The 22,374-nt window shown below is 39.3% G+C and overlaps 1 protein-coding gene across 2 annotated transcripts in view; it reads left to right on the top strand.

Moving 5' to 3' along the window:
* The window catches only part of gnaz (guanine nucleotide binding protein (G protein), alpha z polypeptide), a 43,045-nt gene that overhangs the window by 5,769 nt on the left and 14,902 nt on the right, over positions 1-22,374 (top strand). Inside the window, exons 1-2 of one of the 2 annotated variants that reach the window (XM_084104065.1) lie at positions 19,327-19,503; positions 20,451-21,759. In XM_084104065.1, the coding sequence (XP_083960191.1) occupies positions 21,037-21,759 (723 nt within the window). In that variant the 5' untranslated portion in view covers positions 19,327-19,503; positions 20,451-21,036. Of the gene's footprint in view, positions 1-19,326; positions 19,504-20,450; positions 21,760-22,374 lie in introns of those variants that run through there. The other variant, XM_084104064.1, reaches the window with a different exon arrangement.

Here is a 22,374-nt window from a genome sequence, read left to right as displayed (position 1 = left end):
ATTTGCAGTAGATAGAATATATTGTGGTATGTATATATGTTTTATCTTATGAGAATATTTATATGAACTTAAATACTTTCAAAGCCTTTTTTAGTCTTAGTTAATTACATTTACTAATACATTATTAAAATCAAGAGTTGTTAATATATACCTGAGCTAAAATGATCTAACAGTGTATTGTATTTTTATTAATGTTAACAAAGATTAATAAATACTATACAAATGTATTGTTTTACTTTTTGGGGGGGAATTTCAAACAGTGTGTGAGAGCAGTGTGACATGCTATTTATTTATTTATTAAATAATTATTTTTTTATCTATTATATATGTTTCAAGAAGAAGTTTTATGCTCTCATTAAGTGAGAAACTACATGGAATGTTTGTACTTTTATCAAAATGTATTTGTCACTATGTAATTAAAAATGATACATTTTAAACTAAAATTAAACTAAAAAATATTTGTATTAGTAGCCTATTATTTTAGAGAAGGTAAAACATTAAAGAAAAAAAAAAAAAAGGATTATGTAAATATTCATACTTTTTACAGTATGAAACTGGTTTCCTGAACACTCCCCCTTCTGCCACTGGTTGGACAAACAGATAGCCCCTCCCCCAGATTCCCTCCATTGGTTGAGCTGTTGCTACATTGGGCTGGTCGGAATAGAGAAACAGAGCCAATTTTTACATTTTTCAGGTACATCAACCTACGAATGGCTTATTTATAGTCATCTCTACATATTAAACTGGAATAAGTGAAAGTATTTAAACATAGACTGAATTTACCTGAAAAATAGAAACTCATTTGCAAGTGTTACACGGATGATGTTTTGAAACTAAAGGTGTAAAGGTGAGCATGTTGGATGAGCCATTGGTCAAGCGTGGCTGTATGCGACGTCTGGCTCTATCACTCGGAAATGGCACTTGGCAGGAAGAGGAGGCACGTACTCTTATCTAGGTCAGCAGGTACAGGGAGAGGGACTCTGAGGTGTTTGCATCGTTTTTGTGTACACACGCCACCAAGGGAAGTGGTTTTAGAAGCTTTAACAATACCTGAATTAAACAATGGTTTAACAAAAAATCACATAATAATGTAATGCATCATAATGACATGTTCGATTATAAAATCCAGCATATCAACTGGCTTATTCGCAATTTATTTAGATGAAGTTATACACGTGCGGTCATTTAATCACATTTTCCGCTTACGTGAACCGCATCCAACTTCAATGACATAAAGCAGATTTTAATGTATCAGGTCAGAGTTTGATGAGCTGAGAGGTATTTTCATACAGATTATACAGTTAGGGATTATGCCATTTGTATGAATGGATTGAGAAACCCTGATCTAATTGCTAAGTATTGCCATCACACCTGATAGGAAAGCAATCACAAATCTCTAGAAAATATTGAATATTTTACTAAGTCTCCTGCTTCCTAATACCCCCCCCCCCCACACACACACCTACCCCCTAATACACCTACAGAATTTTTTGCAATATTTCTGTAATGTTACACTGCAGGTGCCATCATATTCAGTTTGCATCTTATTTGCATAAATTCCATTTTCCAATAAATTTCATTTATTCCTGCCTTATTTCTAAGCAAATTAAGGAGACATAATGGATAATAGACTTAACAGTTGATGCTTAAATGAATCATAACTCCATTAAGTCTCCCGGACTATGAAAGAGCACCTCTGAGCGATGCAATTTTCTTCTGGGACTGCTGCAAGAACTGTCCTACAGTATTTGTGTGTGTGTGACCGAGCATAGATGAGCTAAGAGGGTCATCTTTTCTGTTCTCATTATGCACAGAGCATCATTGTATTCTTCTGCGTGGCCGTAACAGCGGTCATATGACTGAGGGGTAGGTGGAGGGGTGCCACCACCCCATGAGCTCTCCTTCAGTCATATGACCGCTGTTATGACCATGCAGAAGAATACAAGGATGCTCCACAGGATGCATAAGGTTTGAGTAAGTCTAACCTTGCCAATGTTGTCAAATAAATAGGCTACCTGAACTATTAAGGCTAGATGATAGTCAAACTGCTGTGCTAGCATACTGCTACAGTTATGTTTTGCGCATAGCGGAATATTCCAGGTTCAATACAAGTTAAAGACCACATGAAATAGTTTAACATGTGTAGTCTTATATTTCCTGTGTTGTATGTTCCTATTGAAACAGGAAGTTGTGGTGGGACATGTCAAACAACTCGTCTCCCTAGGCTTTAGCAATGTCACAGCGGTAACATGACTTGCTGCTTGCTAGTCGGTTGCGTGTGGTATTGGGGGAGGGACATTCACATTCTAGAGAGCATTTGATTAGATAAAAATCTGTGTAGTGCAAGAGTCGTCATCAATATTTTTCACTGGTTTCCGGAGTCAGCATGAATTAGAAATCCACCCTATTTTCTAAATGCATGTTAGATCTTATTGTGAACGATTCATCCATGCAAGTGTTTTGATTTTTCTTTTGTTTTGATGTAATTTTTAATCAATATGCCATAAATGGATCTTCTGGTGAACCCTCAGACTAAGCTCGCATTCAAATCTGCCTCCATCCAATCAACAACCAGATAGAATCATCTGTTTTACTTCCAGTAGATGTACATCATTATATAGAAGAAAAGATCATATCAGCCATTTACCACTGGTGGGCCAATTTTCATGGGTAAAATCATGCCATTTCGTTAGGAATCCACATGATCTGGAATTTCACGTGTGGACGAAAGATTTCCCCACGCATATTTTTGCATTGAGTTGAATTTGGTCCCGTGAATTTTCTGCAGTGCCCAACAGAAAGCCAGGATTCAGCCGTTGTTTTGAGACACTGCTTATGATTTATGGGGATTTAAAAAAGAGGTTTGGGTGGATTTTTACCATTATAGGGTGGTTGTGCACACACACTGCTGACACACATTTATGTCCAAACATTATAGATCTGCATTATAGATCCCCTTTAAAATAATGTATTGGCAAAGTGATTGTAATCATCATTATGCTATAACTTGTATCGATAGGGCAAGTGTTGCACGTTCCTTCAAAGTCAGGTACATTCTCGTCTGACAACCTTTCATAAGCATCATTCTGGCCAGTTTTGTGCCGATACTCCCCCTCACGGTCTGTGTTTACAGTGAATAGTGAAATCACACCCCAGCTAAGTGCAGCAGCTAGGGCTAGCACAGAGATAAACCGACCCCTTCCTTCAGAAACCTGCTGTGCCTCAAAATGGCTCATATCTTATCAAAGCCTGAATTTGAACATTACACACAGCCAAAGCAGTGCTCGAAGACAGATTAGCAACATGTCGCTCTTGAGCTTGGTCAGACCTCTTTTGTTTTCCTTTATTTGACAGCAGCTGAGGTTAAAAGGTTGTGGACAAACACAGACTGTCAGGCGCAGAACTTAAAGTCCAATCAATAGTTGGTACACCATTTCTCCCTCTTCAGTCTGGTTCCCCTATATAGACGGTTCCCATTAGCAGCTATGCAAAAACATTCACAGTACACAGACATGCATTGTCAGGGCAAGAAGCACATGTGACTGAAAACAACACTTTTAATAGGGGCCAGGCCATGCCCCTACCTCTCATGGGACCCTTTATGACAAAAACAGATCTGCTATACAGTCGCCCACCATCTACGCCGGCCCCAGCCAAATCAAAAGTCCTCTGTTTTGGGGCCGCTATTGACTGAAACACTGCCACTCATTGTTTCTCCTGATGTTTGCACTGTGGTACAACAAAGCTGTGTCCTTTGAGCAAGACATCTTGGGTCGGTTTTGGGCCATGAGTGTACAAAGCTTTGGACAAATGTGATTGTTTGAAGCTCATCATGTGACGCCCCCACACTCATTTCCAATGCATACGATCCCTTCATTCAGACGTGATGAAACGCATATGCCTGAAACACTCTGAACTTCATAAACATCTTCACTTTTTTTTTGTATTTTCCGTAGAGCGCATAAAAACCTTTTTAAAGACCTTGGCCAGAGGCCAAAATTAACATTCACAGATTGCCAAATGCTTTTGGCAAATAAATAAAAGTTGCATGTTAGCTGCATCTAGCATATTGTGCTGCGAGTGCAACCCGATCTCATGAGAAAACAGAACTATTTTACAAGGTGGTAATTTCGTAAAATTTTCTAAAGTTGAGTAGCTTTGCTTATATATAGACATATAACTAATTGAGCTTTCAGTGAAGCTCAGTGGTTTATTGAGATACTGTGACTTCAGACAAAGATAAGAGGAAAAACTCTGACCTTGACTGATTTAGTAATTAGTCATAATGCAGAACGACTTCAACCTGATAACCCGACGCTGTGTCTCCTAATTCATTCTCATAAAGCTTTGTCTCACTTCTTCACCTCACACTCTGTCACAATCTTCACAACCTGTCATAATTAAAATCTTCTAAGCGCTATTACTTGCATTAAAGGGCCTCTATCTCTTTGATCCAGTACTTGGGCTGGACGTGACTCAAGTCTAAGCAATTGTTCCCTGGAAGGCCTAGTATCTTGCCATAGCAAAAAGAAAGGAAATTAAACAGAATCTGTGATAGAAAGGGCATAAAGGAATGTAATAATAGGTTGTACTGGTAACCCACCAGCCATGGCCTTAAAGAAATAGTTCACACACAAATCATAATTCTTTACTCAAATCATTTACTCACCCTCATGCCATTCCAAACCTGTATATTTTTGTTGTTGTTGTTGTTGTTGGTCTTCATGGAGCACAAAAGGAGAAATTTAGCAGAGTGTTCATGTTGCTCTTTTCCATACAATGATGTGAATGGGGACCAAAGACTGTCTCACAAAAAAAAAAAAAAACATGATAAAAGTCATTATTCACTGATAATCTTGTCTGTTGCAGCTCTCAAATCTCATTAATGTTCACATATATTGCTGCATCAAGATGTATCATGCCAAGTTTGACATCAATAATGGGAAATTGCATTTTTATGTTTTATGGAGTCCTGTACATGACATGCAGGTTAGGAATTTATTCATCTGATTTATTAATTCAATTTAAATTAAAATAAAGTAATGAATTAGTACAAGATGACCATGATTTACCTTAAACGAGGGATCAGTTTGATAAGTCGTGGACATGATTTAAATATAACAAGGGAACAAATTAATAAAACGTGGCCACAAATGAATAAGTCGTGGGAGTGAAATCTTAATTTGTGGGCCCAAATTATTTCATGTCTAATTTCTTTTTTATTTGAGACCTGTCAAAGAAGATTTTAAGTACTCCTGTCTTTCCTCACACAAATCTATTGTATGGCTTCATAAGATTTTGAATAGAGTCATTTGGGCTGGACTCATGATTGTTTTCTTGGGTCTTTTTTTAACATTGACAGCCCCTGGTCACCATTCACTGTCATTATATGGACAAGACATCCTGCCTAACATCTCCTTTTAGTGAACCATAACATTAGGGTGAGTATATGATTTTTGGATGAATATTACTCCAAAATATTATAATGATGCTATTTGGGCCACATCCTTGCATAATGCAAGGCTTGAAATGCAGCATGCTGGATTTCTCTTAGTCTGCGACCTACATCTAAATTGTTTCTGACGTAGGCAGGTTCCTGTGCACCACCAATGAGTCAGAACTCCAAAAAGAGAACGCTGGTTCCTGTCTGAGCTGGAACACTGTACGTTAGCCATCATTTTTGCAATCTACGTCTCAAATCTCAGAAAACATTCTCAGAAAAAACCCAGTGACAGTTACATCTCACTTCCATCTGATGTTTCAGTTTTTGTCATTTCTGTTTTTCAAAACCCACCGTTTGGTTTGGTTTATCCTTTTTCGTTCATTGATAGCTGTTTCAGAGGCATTCAAACCAGAAATTATTAGCATATGGGAAGTTGATGTCAAAGTCACCAGAAGAGCTACCTGACTCAACGAGACTGACACGATAACTTTCCAGGAAAATTGTGAGTATTTGAATAATTCGTAGATTAAGGATTCATATTTAGGAAATGAGCAGGCAGATTTCCCTTTCTGCACTTAGTTTTTATTTAGTCCAGTATAAATTCGTGTTACATTAGTTTAGACAGTTTCTGGTTTAAAGGAACAGCATTTACTTCCAAGATTATCATTTTGTTTTATACTATACTATTTTTTTTTTAAAATCAAAGTTACATCAAAGTCTCATCAAGTCTCAAGCAATATAAAATCAAATTAAAACTTCATTTTAATTCTGCTCATATTCTTTTGTACGGGTAGTTAGTCATTAAATCTTCAGTAAAAACACCTATTGATGCTAAAATGTATCAAGGAGCAGCTTTAATTAAAAATTAGTTTCAAGCATGATAAGGGGAAATTAGCCAATCACAGCAACACGCCTCCTTTCACGTGACTTTTTTTTGAAGGCTGTGTCTCACTTGCCCCCTTGGTCAAAATGTCCGTGATATCAGACTAGAATAGTGATTAGATCAGTTGCGTCCGAGTGGGTGTAACAATACATGGTGATTTAATGACCATGACAGTGTTAATCAGTCAGTGTTAATCACATGCTAAAGTGACAGAGTTCAACAAGTGCATTAGCTCATGCCTTCTTTATTTGATTGATTTTATGTTTTATGTATTAATCATTAAAGAAAGCAGTCCTTTTATTGCTTCATGGCTCTGGCACTAGCGCAGTGTCGAATGTGTTGCATCAGAATCATTAGCTGTAATTGTTGTTACAACTGTGGCAATCTTTAAAAGCTGACAAGTCATGCTGGGTGTGTGTGCTGGGTGTGTGTGCTTCTGGAGGGTTAGCGCCCTTCATGGGTTTAGTGTACTTTCTGTGTTGAAAGTTCATATTGTGACATCCGTTTGTTCATAATGAGCCATCCCTGACATTGAAATTATTGTTTGCACTGCCACTTTGAAAAATGTAATTTCCTGTCAGTTTCCATCACAATATTACTTAAAGTTTCTTGCATGAATTAGTGGTCTAGTTGATTTAGTTACATTAAGGAGATTCCATTAGCTTTCTAACTAAGGGGGCGTTTACAAAACGTAAAACTTTGTATGCATTTTGGTCATTCATTTACACTACAACAGCATTTTGGGGGCCTGAAAACGCAAACTTTTGACCATAGCTTATTGATTAGATTAAAAATCAATAAGCTAGTTGGTCTGTAGGCACACATTCTGTGATTTACATTAACATATATGCATTTGGCAGACGCTTTTATCCAAACACATTTACATTCTTATCAGTTCTTTCCCTGGGAATCGAACCCATGACTAGGGCTGCACGATTTGGGGAAAATGTCATATTGCGATTATTGAGGTCAATATTGCGAATGCGATATGCGATATAATAAACAAATGGTTTCATGAGTCAACTTGCTTGGTTCTCAAGTAAATTGCACACACAGATTAGTGATAATGCTGAAATGTGTATTTCTCAACTCAAACTAGAAACAACAACTAAATGCACTTTTTTCAAATTTTTTTTTTTTTTCAAAATTAAATATTGACATCTTTGCATTACTGCAAACTTGTTATTTTTCTCAATAGTACAATAGTAAAAAATAAATGTCATATTTACCTGTGCCCTTACTGTCTAACAGGTAGGCCTAGGACATATATAAAGTTATGAATAAAGTTATCAAACAGTCTGCACTGCATAAATTATAAATTAAATATAGACTAATCCTTATTAAAGCTATAAAAGTTATTTAGTCAAGTGCAGTGGGTAATTTGCTCTGTTCCCTTTGTTCATTAATTTATTTAAGCCCAAATTTATTTATTTCATAAAATCGCAACATTTTGCGTCATATAATTGCATAGGCTTGACATCGCGATTGCGACTGCGATATGATTAATTGTGCAGCACTACCCATGACCTTGGCGTTGTAAGCGCCAACGCTCTACTGTTTGAGCTACAGGAAAGAAAAAACTAACTACAGTCTACGGCAAAACTATCTGGAGGGGTATTTTTATTCTTTAGTGAAGTGCTTTATCTGATTGTGCACCAGCCTAAAGTTTTTGGATGTGCGTACTGCGCATACTACTAGTTTGAATTCGGAAAATGTATAAATTCCAAAAAGAAAAAGAAAAAAAGAGACTCTGATTTGGGGATTTAAACACCGGTTTTAAAGTTTTAAAGCTTTAACTTTTCTTGTTGATAAGCCAATTAATGGGACTACAGAGGTTGCCGGAACATTAAACGTCATCGTGCTGAACAAGTAAACTCATCTACTCACTAGTCCGTTTTCACAGTTTATAATCGCACTCTTGCAAACTATACTAAACAAATTTTTCACGGGAAATGTTTTTAAACAAAGAATGAAAGAGCTGTCAGAAACTTAGTTATGGTAATGTTGATATTGTGCGACTGTGGTGTAGTTCGTTTATAGTATACTTATACTTCTGGTGATTGTATTTATACTTCAAAATTCATAAAAGCTTTGTTCATTTGTGACGATTATCATGATGAACAAAATGTAAGTATCATAAACTTTTGTCACAGAGATTGTTGTTTGCAATAATCCAAAAGCTAATGGAAAAATCATATTGGGTTTTTGTCGAGGGAACCAGGATGATGTGAACTTCCAGGGTTGGTCTACAAAACTATGTCATCCCTGGAGCGCTCTATAACCAGTGGGTCAATATTGCAGACCTATATGCTTAATTGAGAGAAGCAAATCATGATCACAATTAAAATACAGCCCTAGTTATAAGTAAGTTTGTGGCCTAGATGCTCTTCATTTTATTTCCATCACTCTATTAGAGAAACAATTCAACTGAAAAACATTGTACATGTGATGTTTTCTATAAAAGCTACTTTTCTGCACTCACTTGTAAAGTGAACTGCGCTGGAATTCTCAAGAACAATTAAATGGCTGATTTGAGTCATGAGTGTTCCATCAAACGCTCTGACGTCACACGATGCAACTCAAGAGTTCTCCGCTGGCCAAATTGAAACCCTGTGTCTTCAATCCAAAGATGAGAAACAAAAGAAGCAAAAAATGAACAGCACAACAGGAAATTCTCCCCAACGGCACTTAAAAACGATTGCAACAGCGGTTGTGAGGCATCACAAATTCCCCTCTGATACACATCTCCTGAAACAATGATTGTTCTTGTGACGGATGGTTGAAACCAAGAGGACAAATTAAGGGAAATGGTATCTGATTTTAACATCGTTCGGTGAATTGTATGATTGTTCACTGTTGTCAATGTGATCAAAGGCTGCATCTGTTCTGGTTGGTGTGTGGTCTCAACTGCCCACTGACACAGTAACCCAGGACTCTTTCTGTTGTAGCTCAATAGTCAAAAAGACACCTATCCTGATGCACGATTTGAGAAGTAGCTTAGCATGGAGTGGATTAATAGCTGTAGAATTTATATCAGACACATTAATGCTTTAGACTTGTACATTTGACACAACAAATATCAGCAGTCGTTTTACCTCAGGAATGCTCAGCCACTTCGCTCTCTCTAGTGAATGTGGTTTCCTTTTCCTTGATGCCTTATTAATAATGCAGAAATATGAGATGTGCTAAGATTTATGAGTCTATTTCATTGAGCTGGGATACTGTATGGTTTCTGTATAACTATTCTCAAATTATTCTGCACTGTAATCAGTTAGTGTCTGTAACTGGGGCATGAGTCATTGTGGAGGAAAGACAGCGGTGTGATATATAGACAGCAAACCTCCCTCAATAGTGTGCCAGAATACCAAAGTGACGGAGGGTGGGTGGAGGGGGGAAGGGACTGACGTCAAGCCGTCCACAACACAGGGCTGAACTCTCTGGGGCATTTTACTTTATATAGGGGAGGGGAAAGGACATAAGTTTGTGATTGTTTGTGTGAACAAATATTGCATACTTGATTGGGTGTATTTTTGTAGATTATATTTTACCCCATTTCTTTTCTTAAACATGAAGCACTTTTCCTTTAAAATGTGCATCATAATGTGAAAACAAATCTCATTTTTCATCATAATGTCTTCTCAGTCATTAGAGCATGACACTAGCAATGCCAAGGTCATGGGTTTGATTCCCAGGGAAAGCAAGAACTGATAAAAAAAAATGTGTACTTGGAATGCAATGTTAGTCGCTTTGGATAGAAGCATCTGCTAAATGCATGAATGTAATGCAAAGTAAATAAACAAAATATATTTATATTGATTAAATTTATAAACAACAGTAAATATATTTTTTTCACATTGCGAAATATATGGAGAATTAAAAATAATTTTACGTAGACATGATTTATTTTATTTTTTTAAATCACAATGAATTAAAATCAAATCAGTGCAACAATTATAAATTGTTAGACATGAGTTATACTTACACTTTTACCTAACAAATGCATGTATTGTACTGTAACAGAGTCAACAGTGTAACAGAGTCTACTGTATTTCCATTTGCAACCCATTTTACTTCCATAATGTGACACATTTCTGAGTGAAATAGGATATTCAATTAGAAAAAAAGTTGTTTACTCTGCATAAAACAATGCATTAATTGATATTTGCCAATTGATTTGATTCACCAACAGGAAACCAGCTGCTGAACTGAACTCAGTTCATAATTGATTAACTTTGCAACATCAACACCATTATTGAACGGAATTTAAACAACATTGAACTAAAATGACACTATTATCTTCTGTAGAGCTACTTAAAACTGAAATTGAATTTGTTTTATAATTTATACATTTTACAGAATTTACTGTTTTTCCTGTTTATTAATGTGAAGCTTTGAAACTATCTGTATTGTCTGAAGGGCTACATAGATGTGACTTGACTTTGAATTGAGCAAAAATAAAAGATCCCAAGAAGTTCTTTCAAATCTGTGCATCATCATACAATAACCATAGTTCACTTAATTTGACACAGGTTTCCTGCTCTTTGAAATGTATGTGATATTTGTCAGACATATATGAGTCGGGCCAAGATTGTATCCCAGAGAGTTACAAGTGGCAGGCAGCTTTACATAACACAAGCATTCATCAATAAGACAGAGATGCCATTGCGTGTTATATAACAATCTATTTTTATTGCACAAAGCTGGGTTTGTTCTGGGGAAAGGGAGTAGTCAGTAGTGGCCAGGGTCACATGGGTGACCAACTCAATAAAAAAATATGTCCTCAATGTTCCTCAAAATGCGTTCATCTGACAGGTACACAGACATTCATTTGTTTCAGACTTTTTCAGTTTCTCCAGTGGAACAGTCTGTATCAACAAAGTAGGTGTCAATCAATTTATGATTCAATCAATTCCCAACGGAAAAAAACAGCTCTAGCTACAGCTACAGTTCCTCCCGAGGCGACGGCGTCTGCTAAAGCTCCTCCCGCTAAAGCTCCTCCTGCTAAAGCTCCTCCCGAGGCGACGCTAAAGCCCCTCCCGAGGCGACGTCGACGCTAAAGCTCCTCCCGAGCCGACGACGTCCACTAAAGCTCCTCCCGCTAAAGCTCCTCCCGAGGCGACGCTAAAGCCCCTCCCGAGGCGACGTCGACGCTAAAGCTCCTCCCGAGCCGACGACGTCCACTAAAGCTCCTCCCGCTAAAGCTCCTCCCGAGGCGACGCTAAAGCCCCTCCCGAGGTGACGTCGACGCTAAAGCTCCTCCCGAGGTGACGACGTCCGCTAAAGCTCCTCCCGAGGCGACGCTAAAGCCCCTCCCGAGGTGACGTCGACGCTAAAGCTCCTCCTGAGGTGACGACGTCCACTAAAGCTCCTCCCGCTAAAGCCCCTCCTGAGGCGACGCTAAAGCTCCTCCCGAGCCGACGACGTCCACTAAAGCTCCTCCCGCTAAAGCTCCTCCTGAGGCGACGTCGACGCTAAAGCTCCTCCCGAGCCGACGACGTCCACTAAAGCTCCTCCCGCTAAAGCTCCTCCTGAGGCGACGCTAAAGCTCCTCCCGAGCCGACGACGTCCACTAAAGCTCCTCCCGCTAAAGCTCCTCCTGAGGCGACGCTAAAGCTCCTCCCGAGCCGACGACGTCCACTAAAGCTCCTCCCGCTAAAGCCCCTCCTGAGGCGACGCTAAAGCTCCTCCCGAGGCGACGACGTCCACTAAAGCTCCTCCCGCTAAAGCCCCTCCTGAGGCGACGCTAAAGCTCCTCCCGAGGTGACGTCGACCGCTAAAGCTCCTCCCGAGGCGACGACGTCCACTAAAGCTCCTCCCGAGGCGACGCTAAAGCCCCTCCCGAGGTGACGTCGACGCTAAAGCTCCTCCCGAGGCGACGACGTCCACTAAAGCTCCTCCCGAGGCGACGACGTCCACTAAAGCTCCTCCCGAGGCGACGACGTCCACTAAAGCTCCTCCCGAGGCGACGCTAAAGCCCCTCCCGAGGTGACGTCGACCGCTAAAGCCCCTCCCGAGGCGACGTCGTCCGCTAAAGCTCCTCCCGAGGTGACGTCGATGCTAAAGCTCCTCCCGAGGCGACGTCGACCGCTAAAGCTTCCTGCTACTGCCATTTTTGAACTTTCTGTCTGCTTTACCACGGCCACGGAGGACGCCTATGAACTCCGCCGTGGTGGTCACCAGTTCCTCCTACTCCACCGTGGTGGTTTTCTGCTCCATCCGCTCCGCCCTGGCTCCCTGATCTGCCTCGGTCTCCAGTCCTGCTTCTTCTCCATGGGCCTGGCCCTCGATCCCTCCCCCTCATCCACCTCCACTCCATCACCCTCCTATACTTTTGTTTGTTTTTGGAGCATCTGTAATCCGCTCCTTATGTGGGGGGCTCTGTCATGATCTCTGTGTTTGTCTTTGGACTTTTATTTCACTTCCTGTCTCATGTGCCATAGTTGTAGTTTTGTAGTTTTTCACCATGGTTTGTCCTTGATTGTTTCCACAGTTGCTTCATGTTCCAAACACAGTCAAATGCTTCGTTCCAGAATGAATCAGCTGTCTGAACAATTCAATTGAATGAATGTCTCAGTGACTCACTCATTAACAGTGACTTGCCTCTTCTGTGCCACCACCTCTGCATTGCAAAGGCACATTTGTTGATACTGAGTTCATTTTATTGGTAACAGCCCGGTAGTGTCTTATTATCATTATTAATTGAAGTTATTGATTAAATATAAGAATTAGATATACAAGATGACACACATTCAATTAGGTTAGAAAAAAATTACCATAAAGGTAAAAATCTATTTAAAATTATTGGAAAAGTTCATTTCTGTCACTTCTGCTAACAAACTACTGCACACAATATGAAGTTTTAAGAGTCTGCTGTCCTAAATTTGCCAAGGTACCAGCACAATAACACACTAAATAAACATTGTCAAACTATCATTAACAAAATGCCAGAAAATATCGAGATATCATTTTTGTCATTATCGCACACCCCTATAAGAGTGTAAGATTATAAAGGAAAATGGGTTTCAAACTAGTTTTGTTAATTTTCTCGTTCATATCATAAAACTGCAAAACTCATTATTTCACAATAGTATGACACTGAGCTTTCCTCCTATGTGCAGCTTTTTGAATAATCTATATAATTATGAGTGCATTAATATCAGGAAATATGTGGGGCTGACAGCAGCTAATCTCTGGAGGCGAAAGGGAGCCGGTGGGGTCAGATTACCTCAGTGCTCATGAGAAAACATGAGTCTGACTTAACCGTGAGACCTCTGTCATTCTCCATTCACTCACACATTCGGTCACAGCCTTAGGACACATTTTTGATACACATTGCCAATGCATTTCTGATACACAGAACCAAGCATCGCAAGCATAATGTTTTGGTTTCTAGGTTACTGTTTGACTGATACTTACGTCAAGCGATAGTGTTATTTTAGACATCCAAGCAGGCTCTTGTTACGAAAGCGGAAGTGGTGAAACAAGACTTGGTCAGGCACATTCTATTTCTCAACCATTCCAGCTGTCATCCTTCGTCTCAAACAGCCATTACATTTAGCAGAATAATCAACTATCATAAATATACTCTAATTGCCTCAAGTAATTATCTAAAATGGTATTAGCTCTAAAAGCGTCACCGTTTGACTGATGTAATGCTGAATTGGAAGAAATGCAAAAATGAGATCAAGCATACTTTGAATATTTATGGCACTTTCCACAAACAGGGTACAAAATAAGGCCCTTTTTCAAATATCTTTAAATACTGCATGAGCTGTTTTATTTTCTATTCATTTTACATTCAAGCTATACATTTCTTCAATTCATCCCCTGGGAATCAAACCCATGACCTTGGCCAGAGATGGTTTTATTAATGGGAGATAGCAGGGTCCACGGCTCTACCATTGGAGAAAGCGTAATGTCAACTTGGATCACGTCTTGTCTTAATAAATCACATTACAGCCTTGACGTCACTGAAGTTCTTTCAAAGCTGTGTGACAGTCAATCACTGTTTGCGGATACCATAGAAATGAATGAGAATCGCTTTTAATCCAGGGGCTATGAAACTTTTTTGCACTGAAAAGCGCTGTTTTCGTGCTGTTAACCCTGTAATGCGGTGCCAAACTTGTACAGTATGAAATGATGGGGTGTTAGAATGTTACATCTAGATGCTTAGCAATCAACAACCAATCACGTGCCTCATATTCACTTGCTTAAGACAGTCACGGAAACACTGCGCATTGTATATAAAAAGCAACTTCAGAGAAAAAATGCTGACAGAAAACGTAACAATTGGAGTGAAGAAGAGACCTTTCATTCATACCATTATAGTTTGAAATGTCCATTCAGTATAAACTTTATAGTAAAGTCGGCTATCTATAATACATGGATGCGCAATGCTAAAGCCTTTATGTAAACATCTTGCGTGCGGTGTTCGTCCAATCAGTAACACTGACACCACAAATATGCAAATAAGGATGTTAACCCTGTGTTTAGGAATGTAGTGTGAAATGACATTTTATGAAATCCCAGGATTAACTGTTAACCCCAGATAAATTATTATCATTGTGAAACGTGAAGCAAAATAACCAAGGATGCCATTTACCCGGGGTTGAGAATGATGCAGGGTACACTATTTCAAGTGTGAAAAGCCCTAATAAGGGCTAGCTAGTTTTTACCCCCGATAAACTGTCTCTCATAAAAATAAAAAAAAAATCATGTTGTAGGAAGTGATGTCACTTCCACGTAATGTCCCTTCTTGGGTTTTACAATGTTAGGGAATGTTACATATTTTGTAAATCATGTGGTAACAAGAAGTCGGACACATCTAAAAAATTTTTTTGTTTTTGGTAAGACAAAATAGGTTACAGTTAAAACTTTTTTTTATATTAAATGAATGTCAGTTATTACATGCAGTCACTGGATATACATACTAACTGGATTTCATTAGAAAGCATAACTATTTTAGTATGAAAATGTTGAAAAAATTGGGCATAAGCAGATCATACAAAAACATGAATGAGATGGTATGAATTCTTATGAATTTGTGAAAACATAAAATAGTTATGATTTGTCATGAGTCTGTTGGAAGGCCTCAAGTCCTCCGGGATCGGACGGGCCAAAATGACTCTTTAAGGGCAAATATTTGATGTTTTATAAACTTGTTACTTATTCTGTGTTAAACGAACATTTAAAATAATTATAATAGTTCTCCCAATAAAAAAAGTTAGGGGTTGGTGTCTCTAATGCTTAAAAAAATGTCACCAGACAAAAAAAAAAGTGTACTGTATTCGGAGTGTAAACTCAGAACAACTAGCTGAACTTGAACTAGTTTGACGTGATTTTTGAAACATCTTTTGAATCATCCTGTCCCTCCATATATCTTCCTTTGTGTGCGTTGTATTTTGCTGTGTCTTTGCTTGCTGTGTCAAATCTTGCCACACATATTTGTGCAATAATCTTTCTAAGAGCAGGATTCTGTCTGTGACAGATCTTGGAGATGTATTCTCTCTCTGTGCGATCAGTCTAGGAAATGTAATCTCTCAGCCGAAACTAGGCCATGGCGTGATTTCACATTTGTTACACCGCCAATAGCACACGGCCTGTCACAAAGAGCATCCATTTATTATGCTGTCCCTCAGGCACTTCTGTTTTAGCAGATCACCTTTAGAGCTCATCTACTCCCCTTGAAAGCACATATTTCATTATGAATTGTTTTAGTGGTCACATCATATTAAGAGTCCTTTTATCCATATATTGTTTGCTGGGATGCTTTTAATAATGGATGGCATGATACTTTGAAATGGTGTCAGACAGAAGAACGAGGTGTTATGTAAGGAAGTGAAAAAAAAGACTGGTAAGGATTTTGGTATGGTTAACTGTGAGTGTTTGACTAAACCGGATTGAATTTTAAAATGTAGCATCTTTAAAAATAAACTTGATGTATTATTATTTTTATAATTTATTATTTTTACAGCATTTGAAGAATCACCATTAATTACATTTCTACGTTTTATCCATTTAAAGGCACACTGTGAAGGAATTGTGTTTTTGTCAAACAGCGACCCCTAGAGTCTCTATGGAATACTTGCACTGTCGTAAATACCCCTCCACCCCCCCACCTCCCACCCTGTACACCGGTACCTGCATAGGGCATGGAATAGGCACAGATAGACTCCGAAGACATGATTATTGCAATTTATCATAATAGTTTGCAAATTGTACTTGTTTACACTATTTACAACCTCTACGTTAGGCTTATTTATGTCCTGATAATTATGTGAGATATTAAAAACTGTTCTCATGATAATCGCAAGAATCAACGTCAACAGCGTCGTCTGATATCCCTCAGGACTACGTGATAAATACACCTCACAACAACTGAGTTCAGCTGGCAAACTAGTTTGTGAGGCAAGCTAGGCAATAAAACATAACGCAAAAAAACACGTAAGAGAAACGAGTGTTTTTTTAGCAAGTCTGTTAACAGCTCTGATAATCGAAAGCTAGCTAGACATATGTGGAAATTATTGGACTGGTCTAATTATCAGCAATGGATGAATGAACAGCATGTAAAAAAATGACATACTACAAGCAAGCGCAACAACATACAACATAGAATGCAAACAAGTTTACAAATAAGAGATTTATTTACTGGCCACTTCATGCGTTTTCTCAGATCGGATAGCTATCTCTGATTTATCAAAACAATTCCATTTACACCTGGTCACATAAATGTGTTTTTGTGAAACGGATTTAAATCCGATCTTCAATTCCCGCGCTATATGCAGATTTAATGGAGTGCACGTCACCGAAAGCAACAGATATGAACTGCATTTTATTGATCATCAGCTAAAATTTCAAAATCAAAGACCGCAATAAGAGAGAGCAGTAACAGCCCTGGTAAGATCACTTCATTTCTTTACTTTTAATGATGATGATTGTGTGTTAAGCGTCTGCGACTTACTTTCACTTTGATTTGCGATAGTTTGCACGTTCTCTTGATGACTATGCTCAGTTGCTCATCTGCGGTGATGCGTGTTCCAGTAGCGTCGTCATATCTGGCTATAACATATAGCCTATAACACGCTCTCACACGTTTTTATTTTTAGCATTTTTGAGAGGAGTACAATTTACATATGTGGTTTCAACAACCAGATGCATTTACACTTGTCCAGTTTCGTCTGGAATGCGGCCCAGACCTCCTCCTGAAGTGGTTTGAGCGATCGGATTCAAATCCGTCTTGAATGCGTTTCGGAGGGCATTTACACCTGGTCTTTTCACGATCGGATAGCTATCCTATCTGAGAAAACGCATGAAGTGGCCAGGTGTAAACAGCCCCCATGACAAAAACATACGCACGAAAGCCGAAAACAAACGCTGGTTGGCCTCTCACGTCCAAATTTGACGAAGTGGTGGGGGAAGTGACGTATGCCGTAAAGCAGTCGAATTTTGTAGTTCTTTTTGTGCTCTGGTTACTACCCGAACCCCGAAGTTACATAGTGCCAGTAAAAGTGATACAGACCCCGTCAGGCTATGGCAGACGTGTCATTCAACCTATTGTAAGTCGATGTACCATCACAAGGGTCTTGGAAATATATTATGAAGGTTGAAAAGTTTCACAGTGTGCCTTTAAAAAAAAGAAGATAATGATGTTATCATTTACTCCCAATGGTGTTGTTCTAATGCCATATATGCTCTTCTTTCTTTTTTGGACCACAAAATGAGAATAAAAAAAAAAAAAATGTCCCGTTCGCGCTCGTCCATACAATGGCAGTAAATAGAGACCAGCATCAAGCTTTAAAAAAGAAGCCAAAGTATCACAGAATGATCCCATGCAAGACATGCTGCATATTCCAAGTGTTCTGGGCATATTCGATAAGGTTTAATAAAAAACAAAATTAAATTTTATGTATTATTTAATAAAAATCCTGACCTTGGCTGCATGTTGGTCTTCTGTGCCCGACTGTGGGTTCATGACACTCTATTAGCGGCGAAGAAAAGTTGTGAGAAATCAAGATGAATAAAAACGCGACATGAAATACAACACATGTACCTTCTTCTCTGAGGTGAATATATCTGTTGTGCTCATCGCAACAAGTCGTTATCATGTTCACATCTGTCAACTGTCATTCTGACTGTCATCAGACAACTGGAGTTTCGGTCCGGAGATATTTATCTCAGTGAAGAAGTACAGATACTTCTTTTTCTCATAACTTGCAATAGTGTCTGTTCTATTACCGCGCTAATAGAGTGTACGCGCAGACATGCATAGAAGACCAACAGCAAAGGTCAGGATTTTCGTTAATTAATACATTAAATTTCGGTTTGTTTTTCCATCAAACCCTGTTGTATACCCCAGAACACTTAAAATATATGACGCGTGTCACATAGGATCATTCTGTGATCCTTATGCATATTTTTTAAAAGCTTAATTCTATCTGGTCACTATTCACTCCCATTATACGGACAAGTATGAGCGGGAGATTTAAAAAAAATTCTCCTTTTGTGGCCCGAAAAGGAAAGAACGGCATTAAAACACCAGGGCGAGTAAATGATGACTTCATTTTCATTTTTATGGTAACTATGCCTTTAATGGGGTTGCTAAACATAATATAATTAATAGATTTGTTTTTATTTTTTATCTGTGTTAAATGAAATAAAAAAAATAAAAAAAGTATATAATTTTTTTTAAATGCTGGGGCCAGTGAATGTAAAAATGTGTAGGTAAAAATACTGACCCAACTGGGCCAGCCGAAAATACTCTTATTGTTGAGCCCTGCTATACAATTATAAACCCTTTCCTAAAGGAGTTTATTACATTTAGTACATTGGAATGAGTTGGAGTAAAGCACCTGTTGGTCTGAGCCAGTTATTTTCCACCATGACAGTAAATAAGCAGTCCACCTGCTATCAGTTAGCTCAGTGGTTGAGGCTTGGGAAAGGGAGAGTAAAATGGGCGGTACCTTTTGCTTCAGGGAAGGACATTCATCTCACATCTGTTTCCGTTTCACACCCTGCTTGCCTCTGCTTGTGTGCGTATGTGTGGATGTTTCTGTTTGAGAACAAATGTGTTTGTGGGCCTTGTGTGTTGGATCACCTCCTTGGCAGACCTGAATCTATGGTCGCAGAGAGATGCAGATGACAAAGGAGTGCGTGATGGGACAGGTTTACCATGGAGAAGGTTAGATTTTAGATAATACCAAGATCTGAGGTGTGTGTGAGTGTATATGAGAAAGCAGAAGTGTGTAGCAAATGTATATTGTAGTGCGAACAGAGGCTGACTGTGATAATTATCATGTCTGTTCATCTTTTGCTTGAGTGTACTCAGCAATTTGAAAGCAATTGGTGTGATTTTTGTGCACATGTACATTTGTTTATTCTGCATGTGTATTTCTAGTATATTTGTTTGTTGAAAAGCAAGTCAACAAGTAAAATTTTCAACAAGTCAAAGTCAAAAATAAATCAAAATGGACCCTATTACTTTCACAATAAGGTTACTGAAACAGTTTGTCTTTGTATGAAACAACTTAGATTTTTCGTCTCACATAATCAAGGCCATGTAGCCACAGTAACCTATTTTTACAGTAGACTTTATTTTAGGGCACTGCTGTAGGTAAAACAAATTTTATTCCAGTTAACATTAATGTAATTCAAGTTACAGCAATAATAACAAATAACGATAGAAGTGTAATCATTGGGATGCATTTAGGAGCTCTTGTTGGCGAACTTTACCTTCAGCTTGCGTGCCCTGGTCAAAAAGTCTCCTCAAAAGTGGGTGCCAGCAGTGTTTCATTCAGGAATGCAATGCCCACTACAATCCAGTCAATTCCTTTTGGACAAAAAAAAGTATTTTTTCTCATAGTATATTCTGATTTACTCAGAAATGTCACATTTATGAAGGTAAAACATGGTTGTAAATGCATGTATCATGTTGTTAGACATTAAGTTAAGAAAGTGAAGAACTGTTAACTGATTAATGTTTACTTTTGTGAGAGCATCGTCCAGTCAAGAAGGTTTAGGAAGGTTTAATCTCTCTCTGATGGAAACTTTCTTCTTAGAATTCTCCTATTTACTTGCCCTCCTTTCTGTTTTATGATTACTAATGTCTCTCTTTTTTTTTACCTGCAGGAACGTGGGCCTTTAGCTTCCTCACTGGCTTATGTAAGCAGGACGATCTAGTACACAGTCGCCTAAAACAGTCCACAAGAACAAAGGTTTGACATTCCATTGGTCGCAAAGTGTCTGAAGAAAATTAAAGGAGGTAGGAGTTGTCTACAGATGAATCAGTCACAGAAACACAGGGAAGCACACTGGACGCCATGAGGGAGGAGAGTGAAGGAATTTTACGATTTCGACTTTCTCTCGATGAACATTGACAAGTCAACTTAAAGCCCGCCGTGCTCAGGGGAGAGAGTCCCCTGATATGAACCCTAAGTCCTTGGGATCTCAAAGGCAAATGCCCTTATGCCAGGGCCTGAGTGGGTCTTCCACCATGTCATAGTAGCATTGTACGCCAAAAATCAACCCTTGGAAAAAAAATCATAAACTGTAGACTTGAACAATGCAAGTTGTCTAACACCAATCTGACACAGGTTTCCAGAAAAAGCTTCCTCTAGTCTCTGCTCAACTATATCAACATATATTGTTTACATTGCATACTTTTTATCTCTCTCACTCCCTGGGATTACCAGCTCAAGTCCAGGTGCAGTCAACCATGGGGTGCCGGCAGAGTTCGGAGGAGAAGGAGGCCGCCCGGCGCTCACGGCGTATAGATCGACATCTCCGCTCAGAAAGCCAGCGGCAGCGGCGTGAGATCAAACTTCTGCTGCTCGGCACTAGCAACTCTGGCAAGAGCACCATTGTGAAGCAGATGAAGATCATCCACAGTGGAGGCTTCAACCTGGAGGCATGCAAGGAATACAAGCCCCTCATCCTCTACAACGCCATCGACTCACTCACCCGCATCATCCGTGCCCTCGCCACCTTGAAGATCGACTTCCACAACCCCGATCGAGCTTACGACGCAGTGCAACTCTTTGCCCTCACCGGGCCTGCTGAGAGCAAGGGCGAGATCACACCAGAGCTCCTGGGGGTGATGAAGCGCTTGTGGGCCGATCCAGGGGTCCAGGAGTGTTTCTGCCGCTCTAATGAGTACCATCTAGAGGACAATACAGCCTATTATCTAAACGACCTGGACCGCATTTCTGCGCCAGAGTACATCCCAACCGTAGAGGACATTCTGCGCTCTCGTGACATGACCACTGGCATTGTTGAGAACAAATTCACCTTCAAGGAGCTCACCTTCAAAATGGTGGACGTGGGTGGCCAGCGTTCAGAAAGGAAGAAGTGGATCCACTGTTTTGAGGGTGTGACTGCCATTATATTCTGTGTGGAGCTCAGTGGCTATGACCTCAAGCTTTATGAAGACAACCAGACGGTAAGGAGAGCCCAATTTTGTATTCGGGTCATTGGTGCAGCGAGATAATGCAAGAACACATGAAACCAATGTTATCTGCAATGGGCTGCATACATCTTTACAATACATTCATCCTGTCCGTGGCACTAACAGACAAGTGCTTTTTATCATCTCACTTCCACATTTCCTGTAGTACAGAAACTTTCAGTTACATAGAAGCTATTTAGAGAACTAACAGTATCCTGCTTAAGGCCAGAATAGCTTGTTGTGTTTTAAACACTGATATCCTTACCAGTTGGGGACTAAACTAGCTTAACCATCAAGACTGATGGGGACACTATACTGTCAAAAGAGCACCGTCCTTCAGATGATACGTTAAACCGAGGTCCTGACTCTCTGTGGTCATTAAAAATCCCAGGATGTCCTTCAGAAAAAAGAGTAGGGGTTTAACCCCTGCATTCTGGACAAATCTGCCCATTGACATCTGTCCATCATGGCCCCCTAATCATCCCAATATAAACTGATTGGCTTCATCTCTCTGTCTTATCTCCACCAATAAGCTGGTGTGTGGTGGGCGTTCTGGCGCAATATGGCTGCCGTCGCATCATTCAGGTGATGCTGCACATTGGTGGTGAT

Source organism: Abramis brama, assembly GCF_963993115.1.
Source record: "Abramis brama genome assembly, chromosome: 25".
NCBI lineage: Eukaryota > Metazoa > Chordata > Actinopteri > Cypriniformes > Leuciscidae > Abramis > Abramis brama.
The sequence above is the reverse complement of the archived record's forward strand: the minus strand, read 5'-3'. Positions and strand labels throughout refer to the sequence as shown.